The 10,267-nt window shown below is 38.2% G+C and overlaps 1 protein-coding gene across 1 annotated transcript; it reads right to left on the minus strand.

Moving 5' to 3' along the window:
- Positions 1–2,513: 2,513 nt before the first annotated feature.
- Positions 2,514–9,133, minus strand: Slitrk6 (SLIT and NTRK-like family, member 6). Its single transcript, NM_001106057.1, has 2 exons — positions 8,611–9,133; positions 2,514–6,238 (listed from the first exon to the last, which is right to left on the minus strand). Exon 2 carries the CDS (start codon positions 6,212–6,214, stop codon positions 3,692–3,694), a length of 2,523 nt encoding a protein of 840 aa, NP_001099527.1. The 5' UTR covers positions 6,215–6,238; positions 8,611–9,133; the 3' UTR covers positions 2,514–3,691.
- Positions 9,134–10,267: the final 1,134 nt, after the last annotated feature.

The raw sequence follows: 10,267 nt of genomic DNA on the forward strand, positions 1-10,267 counted from the left end.
ATGCTGGCGAGGATGCGGAGAAAGAGGAACACTCCTCCATTGTTGGTGGGGTTGCAGACTGTTACAACCATTCTGGGAATCTGTCTGGAGGTTCCTCAGAAAATTGGACATTGAACTGCCTGAGGATCCAACTATACCTCTCTTTGGCATATACCCAAAAGATGCCCTAACATATAAAAAAGACATGTGCTCCACTATGTTCATTGCAGCCTTATTTATAATAGCCAGAAAATGGAAAGAACCCAGATGCCCTTCAACAGAGGAATGGATACAGAAAATGTGGTACATCTACACAATGTAATATTACTCAGCTATCAAAAACAATGACTTTATAAATTTCATAGACAAATGTTTGGAACTGGAAAATATCATCCTGAGTGAGCTAACCCAATCACAGAAAGACATACATTGTATGCACTCATTGATAAGTGGCTATTAGCCCAAATGCTTGAATTACCCTAGATGCCTAGAACAAATGAAACTCAAGACGGATGATCAAAATGTGAATGTTTCACTCCTTCTTTAAAAGGGGAACAAGAATACCCTTTGCAGGGAAGAGAGAGGCAAAGATTAAAACAGGGACTGAAGGAACACCCATTCAGATCCTGCCCCACATGTGGCCCATACATATACAGCCACCGAATTAGACAAGATGGATGAAGCAACGAAGTGCAGACCGACAGGAGCCGGATGTAGATTGCTCCTGAGAGACACACCCAGAATACAGCAAATACAGAGGCGAATTCCAGCAGCAAACCACTGAACTGAGAATAGGACCCCCGTTGAAGGAATCCGGGAAAGAACTGGAAGAGCTTGAAGGGGCTCGAGACCCCATAGGTACAACAATGCCAAGCAACCAGAGCTTCCAGGGACTAAGCCACTACCTAAAGACTATACATGGACTGACCCTGGACTCTGACCTCATAGGTAGCAATGAATATCCTAGTAAGAGCACCATTGGAAGGGGAAGCCCTGGGTCCTGCTAAGACCGAACCCCCAGTGAACTAGTCTATGGGGGGAGGGCGGCAATGGGGGGAGGGTTGGGAGGGGAACACCCATAAGGAAGGGGAGGGGGGAGGGGGATGTTTGCCCGGAAACCGGGAAAGGGAATAACACTTGAAATGTATATAAGAAATACTCAAGTTAATAAAAAAAAATTTAAAAAAGGTATATAGAACAAAAGTAAACAATCAAATATTTGAAACTTTTTCACAGATCATAATACCTCACATGAGATACAAGCCAATAATCAATAATAAGTAGCAAAATATATGACAAAGGAATATGTACTGTGAAACAAATATTTAATTACTTAAAATATTGTACAGCCTGGAAGCTATAATATTTTTAAGGTTCTTTAAAGTTTTTATCATGTTTTATTGTCTTTGATTTTTGGGATATCTGTAACTTGAGGGCTATACTTACATGGTTTCATAAATAATTTTGTTCCTCTAGATAAGAAGTTGAAAATTCAGATTATTATTTTCAGCAATGAAACGTACATGGAGATGTAAAGGGAAGGATAGTCCTGAAGGTGGGATTTTCTTCGTGCACGTATGTACTTGCATGCACAGAGCAGTTCAAAGGTTTCTGAGGCGTGGGCTTTGCTAAATATTGCTAATACTCCTGGGGTTATGATTGGGATATAAGATATTGGCAGAAACTCAACTGAGTGGGAGAAATAGGATAACACATTGTATGTTCAAGGTTTTCCTTTTACTCGATGATTTGTGTGTAAATTCCATCCTTGGAGAAATTATTAATCACTGTTTTCTACAAAACATAAAGCAATTGTATGTGCATGCATTTTTACCTAGAAATATTTACTTTTAGGCAAAAATTCAAGCATGTGTCTTTCCAAGTTCTGGAAAGGAATGAAGTGATGTTGGTTTACAATGAGCCTCTCAAGTGCTGATTCCATCAATATAAGAAATAATTTACTATATAAAGCCGGTGAATGTGATTACACATTAGACTCAGATCTAGTCTTCAAATCTTTGGGCACAGACCTCACAGGATTGACAGAAGGGAAAAGAAAGGAGTACTAAAAGGTGAAATTCTGGGTGGACTACTCAGACATTGCTGAAAGACATTGTTACATGTGTGGGCAAAAGTACATCTTCTACAAAGTACTTCTTTTATTAATCTCTCTCTCCCAATAAGAACTCAGGATTGCAATGTATTAAAAACACAGACTTCAATCATGTTGAGTGATTCTTTTGTCCTGGTAGAGTCTAATATATGAAAATTATAAATACAAATGGATAAGCAAACAACCTATTTCAAATTTGGTTAGGTGTCATTCCTATGGAAAACCAAAAGGCTTACTCCGTGTGTGTGTGTGTGTGTGTGTGTGTGTGTGTGTGTGTGTGTGTGTGATGAACACAAGACTTCTATGCACACACAAACAGAACCAATCTTTTCTATATGCAGAGAGTATACAGAGGTGATAATCATGACATGATTGAATCACAGCTTAGAGTAATTGATTGAAACACACTTAAATGTGTTTTCATTTAGTTTTATTGAAGTGAGCAGTATTCTTGAACTTTCTTAAAAGGCACCCAAGTATAATTATCTTGTGAACCAAAAATATACAAAACTGTACAGAATAAATAGTTCATAGAAATCTAATGATACCTCCTTGTAAAATAAAGCTATACCATCCCTCTCCTGAGGCAACTCAGAACACTTACCTTTAGAAGTGCCTTTTGCTACTAGTCTACAACATCTATCAGGGTATGTCAATAAAAAATAAAATAATTTTTACTATTCATTTTACACCTTTGAGTTACTTGCCACAAGAGATATATTTTCATCATTATCATCCAGTCGTACAAATAATTGACACTATGAAAAGAAGCAAACCTCCTAAGTGCTCTAATCATCTATTCAATAGAATCTCAGTAGCATTTAAAAAAAATATCCGAAGAAGAATAGAATGTTGAACACAAACAACATACCTTAGCCTCACAGCAGCTTTACATCAGAAACATCCACACAAAAGGTGTAGATTAAACTAACACGTTAGCTTAGTTTCCCACATGAACTATTTGCCATCTTGAGTCTTAATTCAGAAAGCTTAGCAGTGGCATTTGTCTATTCATTCCTTGTTAAAAATTGTGAATCATTAATGGCCCACATAATTACAAAATTTACATTTTTAATCACTATAGCCATTTCAAAATTTAAGTTCCAGTTCCCTTTTCACTTCATTTTGAGAAAATTTGGTGCATTTGGCCATTTAAATTTCTGACATATACGTTGGTTATGAATATATTCCTTACATGGTATGTATATATATATATACAGGTATATACTTAACTGATGAGATTTAATTGTATTTAGTCATGAATGGAGTATTCAAGAAACTGGAGCTTTTTCTATGTTCAACCCTTTAGGTGTGCAAGAGAAATTCTATCAAATACTTGTAAGCATGTGAAGCAATTCTACTATAACCCCTGCAGCAGTTATGTGCAAGGACTTGCTTTATTTGGAACAGGCTATACTGCCTGATGATAATGCCATGGCTTCCTCAATTATCCCTGAGTTTCACTTTCTTCTTTTATCTCCCATAGGATTACTGCTGTGCTGAATTCTGATTGATGACACCCGCGTAAGGCACTTATTTCAAAGGTCTGGACTTAAGTCAGAATCACAGCCTTTCTGCAAAAGCCCATAACCATTTCCTCTATGTCTGCTGTTCCAAGACTTCTAGATAGTCAGGCTCAGCATGCAAGTTCGCTTTGAGCTCAAAATACTCATTTTTAGTCTGTTCTACCAGCACCTTCCTGGGTCGTGAGTACATCAGAGTTTCCATTAGTTTCAGCTCCTCGTGGGCTCCAGGATAGTTAACCTCTACATCTGGCTGGAGCTGAGCAATATTTTTCCGTAGGTACTCTGTGATGCCAAGCTGCTGAAGTTCTCTTTCTTTGTCCAAAATGTTCCTGTATAGTAAACTCGCATCCTGAAAAGGTAGGAAATCTGTTGATTGGTCTACGACTTTGTATTTCATATTTGAACCTGTAAGGGGTGAATGATTTTCTCGTTCCAACAGGCTCCTTTGAAGATGCTTCGCATCGTTTCCTTCTTTATCACTTCTTTCTTCAACTTCTTCCAAATGCTTTGGACCGAAGGATGGGCTTCTGTAGACGTGAACCATTGGGCTCACCATGTGCTGTTCGTAGAGAGAGGAAGAGGGCCTTTCCGTTGTATGGTGAGTTGTTTTATGACCATACATGCTGTACTGCAGGTGTACAGGACTGGTGTCTCTCAGTTGCTCCTCTACCTTTTTCTTCTTGTATCTTCTTCTGCGGTGGAGGACAAATACCACTATCCCCGCGGCGCAGAATACAATAGTTATGAACACAATCAGAAGTCCTAATATCAGAACCGATAGGGGCACAGCATCAGTTAGGGAACTCAAAAGGGTACCAGCCGCATCGGCTGCCATTGTGGGAGAAGTGACAATAATGTAGCTAGTCTGAGTTGGCATGGAAGGGTTATTCACTAAACCAGGGCAGAGAAGTTCACTGTTGAGGGCTTTTAATTCCTTTTTGTCAAGATGCCCTGGGGAAGCGCAGAGGATGTCATCCGTCACGGTGCCCTTGCCAAGCTTGTGTATCCATTGCTGCAATCCAACCAGGTCACAGGAGCAATCCCATGGGTTATCCTCAAGGTCAATCTGTATCAGTAAGTCAAGGTCATCTAAGATGTTGCTTACAGGTAAATGGGTGAATTGGTTTGTTTTAAGATTTACTCTAGTTAGAGGAATACCTAAAAAAATATGTGCCGGTAAAACGTGAAGGAGATTGTTATTTAAATAAAGAACTTTCAGTTTAGGCATTGGGTTGAAGGTCCCTGGTAATATTTCCTTTACCGCATTGTACTCGAGATACAAATACTCGAGACTGGAAAGACCAAGGAACATGCCTTTATATAGTTTGGTCAGATGGTTGCCATTGAGATAGAGTTTCTGGAGCCTTGTCAGGTTCATAAATGACCCTTCTTCAAGAACTTCAATACGATTGTTTCCCAAGTGAAGCATTTCCAACGTGAAATAGTCCATCAGGTCAGCCTTCATTAAAGTATGAATAATATTGCCTGCAAGGATCAGCTTTCTAGGATTGTGTGGAGGAGGTTGCAGATCTGACACACTTTCAATATTGCGTTCCTGACAGTGGATTAGAAGTCCTGAAGGGGAGAGAACTTTGCAGTTGCACGGAACAGGACAATAGGGTACCGGAAGCTGAGTGGACGGCTTCGTAAGGTAAGGTACGGAACCTGGCGCTTTGGTGGGTTGTTTTAAAATGGATGTATTCTTGCTTGATAGGCGGCTGTCACTTGTGGAAGATGTTATGGCCAACAAAGACCCTGCTGGGTCCTCGTGCTCTTCATACACTGGGGGAGTAGGGCAAATAGATTCCTTTTTCAATCGGCTCAGTATGCTTCCTTTGAAAAGTGGAGGGCTGTAGCATATGACGTCACCAATGATAGACTGTGGAGGCATATTTTCCAGCCAGTTCTTTAGCTGCAATAATTCACAATTGCAGGCCCACTTATTGTCCTCCAACTGGAGATCCAATATCCGGCCAATGTGTTCTAAAAAGCCAACATAAGGCAACGTTTGCAACTGGTTTCCACGAAGATCTAGATGGGTTAAAGGAACGAATCGAAATATGTTTGGAGGAAGACTCTCGATGGCATTGTCATTTAAAATTAACACTTTCAGCCTGTTGAGCTTACTGAAGGCACTCTGTTCAATCACTGTAATGAAATTATTATCAGCCTGCAAAAATTCCAGGTTCTCCAAACCGTGGAAGGTATCCTCTTTGAGAATCTCCAAGGAATTGTGATTGATATGAAGTTGTTTAAGAAGTCCAAGGCCATTAAATGCACCTGTCTCGATATCTGCTATGTTGTTAAATCCAAGGTGTATTGAAAGGGCATTGGTAAGCCCAGAAAAGTCATTTGTGTGGAGCGTTGTCAAGCCATTATTTAATAAACTTAAGTGGAAAGGTCGTGACGGTGGCACACTTATTTGGGATAATGTATTGATGCCCTTTTCTTCACAATTTATTATCATTATGCCATCTTTCTCTTCACAAGTACAAAGAGTGTCGCAAGAGCCTCTGACTGGGGGCATGGGTGACTGCGACTGTAGAGATAGACAAGCAAGAAGAGAGGGATAAAGGAGACAAATCCTCAGCTTCATTTTCTCCTACGATGTGATCCGTGTCTGTTAAAGAAAAAAAGAATTCCAATCACAGGGGATTTTAATGGGCAAAAGCAGGGAGAAGTGTCTGATAAGGTTTGTATACAAAGGAAAATACCATGAAACTACAAATAACTTGTCATCATCTCTACATTTTCGTTTAGTTTGAATAAACATTTAAGCAGAGTACTTTAACTTTAACTTGTATCTTCCTCAAAAATAAGGACAATAAAACATTATAATTTTATGTCAGCACTTGTGATCACAAGTGTTAAAAAGTACTTTTCACAGAGAAGAGAATTTCTCCTTGGCTACTTCAAAATGGTCCAAACGGAATATGTGGATATACCATATCTAATTTCCCTTGCAACAAATTTCCATGAATGACAGAAAATTGTATATATATATATATATATATATATATATATTAAAATATAGAGCTCTGGTGATAGAAGAAACATGATAAAATGGTGTGAGTGTGTATATAAGTATGTGTGTACACCTGCAAGTTCATTTATGTTTCCAGGGAGCCTGAAATAATTAATTTATGTATAAGCATATCTTTGTTGTAACTTGTTCTGGGTTTGCAAAAATATGCAAAGTATTGAAAATTCACTTGAAAAGATTAAAAGGAATTTGTGTCTTTAATTGTATAATAAAACTTAGTATTATAAAAATGATTTAGTGATGGCTCTTTTTTTTCCCCTGAGGCACTTTGTATAACATTTTTGTGTATAAAATGTGTCTGCTTAAGAATACCCACACTTTAAAAAAGTCACACTTTGTCTTGGATTTCTAGATAAGAGATACTTGCTGCTGCTTTTAAACTTCCTCAGGAATGAAGTAAAACATAGTTAAAAAAAGAAATCAACAACATGTATTTCAATATTCTGTAAACAAACAAATAAACAAACAAGCCACAATACAATACAAGCAATGACCTCCTGTAAGGATCTGGCCAATGACTTCCAAAGGACACAATAAGCAGGTTGTAGGACACTGAATGTCACCACACAATTCAGCCTTCACTAAGGCATGCATTTTCTAAAAAACTGGGTCTGAAATAAACTGCACGCCTTTAAAATGTTTCAGGATATGCTCTAGATGACTAAAAAAAAGTGATAGATTAGTTAGCAATCATATATATAAGCTATCAGTCCCCACAAAACTGCAGGCATGTGAGCAATCCTCAGAAAGATCCCCTTGGAAATGATTGGAGAAACACACACACACACACACACACACACACACATACACACACACACACAAACACATTTCTTTAAATATTTGCCCATAGATAGATAAATGAAGTTGAAAGACAAGCACCATATATCACAACTACTGAGCATTACAGTGCTGACGGATGCTCTCAATTTTGTAGATAAAATACAAATGGTAGCATTGATGATAATTAAAATTACAATCAGATAAAATATCCTAGGTTGAGTCAATAAGGCTGAAAACAAACTTTGGCTCCTGAAAATATATTGCTTCCTTGGAAACTTACAATCCAAAGTTGCTGGAATGCAGAAGACAACTGAAGGGACAGAACAGTAGAAAGCCTGTGCATGTTACAGCAAAGTTAAGAGGCTTTGGATTTCCACAGGGCGAAAGACTAATTTTAAACAGTTCAGAGCCCTCTGCTCAGAACTAAGGAGCTTGGGTCGAGCCTTCTGCTTGTGCCTTGGCTCACAGAACGTCTAAGTAATTCATAAATTACTAACAAGGAGTTTGATTCACTTCATCAATAGCAGCATCCCGAAAACACAGTCAATATTTTCCAGATGTTAACAGCTTATTTCTTTTTTAATCTTATAGGCGATTTATGCTGTTCAAAATGTGCATGGTGGAGTTTCAAATCTTTTCAGAAATGTACAGCTCTTAAGAATCGACCTCTCTTTCCCATATCTAACATAATCTTAAAATAGTCACAACTCCATTTGCATATTTTCAAAGACTACATAATTTCATGACAGAACCGTATAAAAGTATCATACGAAGTTCAAAGCGTTCTCTGATATCTTGCCTACACTTGAAATTCAACCGTGGCATCCAGTTGGCCCACGGAAGGCACACACTTTTAGTTTCTAATAACAAACTGCATATTTAAAAAGAAATAATGGCATATTATGGAATCTGCTTTTCCCTGCAGACAGCTGTTGAACTAAATGCCCGTTGCTCAGGAGAAAAGGCATCAGCTGCAGCGTTATCTTGGCTAGTGAACAAAACTAAAACTGAGTATCCTTTAAGGAAAAGAAGAGAGAGAAAGAGAGAGAGGGAGAGGGAGAGAGAGAGAGGGAGAGAGAGAGGAAAGAAGAAAGGCATAAACTCACTATCTTCAAGATAATGCAAACATCAATATATATAAAAAAAAAAGCTGCAAGCGCGCCTCTTACCTGTAAAGCAGACACTTCCTGGTGCTGTAAGAAATGCCCAGCTGGAAGAGGTGTCCAAAGTCGGTCAGTTTCCTTATTGAAAAAGAAAACACCAACCACAGGACCACAGTGCACTTTCTCCTCAAATATCACTTTCTGTCAAGTCCCGTAGCTTCAGAAAGTTAAAACATCTGGTCAAAGGCAAAACGCTGAGTCCTTATTTTCATTGAAAGTGTTGCAGACAGAGCACACACTGGAGCATCCTGAAGCCCGAGTCCTTTTCTCCCCCAATTAATATTCACAGCGTACTTCACAGCTATGCTGACTTTGTTTTGCATATAGTTAACCATTGACAAGCTGGTGGTCACAGTAAATAAACAAGAAGCTTTGCGGAGACCGGGGGTGTTCACTCTTGCTTTCTTTGGTTGAAGATCCAGACTGCTGTAATGCTGTCCTTCCTCTCTCGGTCGAGTCTTTCTAGTTAGCTCAGTTTGTTATTAGTCAGATTGCCAAGGACTGGGAGGTAGGCGTAAATAAAGAGACTTCTTGGCTTTTGACTCAGCCTTTAAGCCCTTCCCCATCAGAAGTGCTTTAATCTGCCAGTGTCATATAACACAGGAGACAGCTCCACCTTGGGACTGTTCAACTCCTCCTATTTCTGCAAGTGGCGTTCTGCACTGCTTTTTTGTACCAAATAGAGAGCGAATGGATTTTGGTGGAAATGATCGCATTTTGCTTTCGATGCTTAATAATGTATTTTGTTATGAACGAAAGAGGAATAATACAATGTTGAAATTGTTTCTTGCGCAGCAGTATACTGTACACACACACACACATACACACACACACACACATGCGCACACAAAAAGAAATGACAAACAGGCTTCCTGCACAATAGTTAACTTCCTGTCATTTTGTGCGTGGTGTTTTGAGTTGAAATTGGGCACTAATTAAATTTGAAAATGTGACACAAATTGCTTGCCTGAAGAACGTGGCTTTTTCATTCACCTTTTAAAAATAAATCAAAAGCCTTACGTGTGACTATAGTTTTCAGGCTTCATTATTTTTCCCCCCTGGAGAAAATACTTAATAATGAAGCTATTAAGCTGCTTCTGATTTATTCAGATTTTTGTTTATACTGGAAGTGCAATTATTTTAAAAGGTGTTTAAATAAATAAAGTTATTTGCCTTGGTTGATAATGCGCATGTCATACTCCTACATAGGAAATGCTGTTTTACAAATCAAAGTGAATCTAGTTACTTATGTAGCAACGGTAGCATTCTCATTTTAATTGTAGCAGCTGAGAAGAGTATAAGCCCCTAAGTAGTTCATATTTAAAAATTGTTTCCTCAAATCTTATACATTTTAAAATCTTTCTGAGGAAATGTTTTTTAAAGACTTTATTTCTTTAGTTCTTTAATTGTTTGATTACAAGAACTTTTTTTTATTTATAGCATTTCAAATGCCTGATCATTTCATTCTTAAAATGAATATATTATGTACCCATATCTATTTCTCCAAAAACATTCTGTTTAGATTTCTTCTTGCCCTAAGATTTCAGAGACCATGTAAACAACCTTAACTCGCACTTCAGAAAGGTTCACTCTGATGATAATTATATCATCAAAAAGGAAGGATAGCAATTGGATTATTATTCAGTGACTGACAGCAGGTATA

Source organism: Rattus norvegicus, chromosome 15 (assembly GCF_036323735.1).
Source record: "Rattus norvegicus strain BN/NHsdMcwi chromosome 15, GRCr8, whole genome shotgun sequence".
Lineage (NCBI taxonomy): Eukaryota > Metazoa > Chordata > Mammalia > Rodentia > Muridae > Rattus > Rattus norvegicus.

Coding starts and splice junctions, on each gene's coding strand:
- Slitrk6 (NM_001106057.1), bottom strand. CDS start 6,214: ATGAAGCTGAGGATTTGTCTCCTTTATCCCTCTCTTCTTGCTTGTCTA.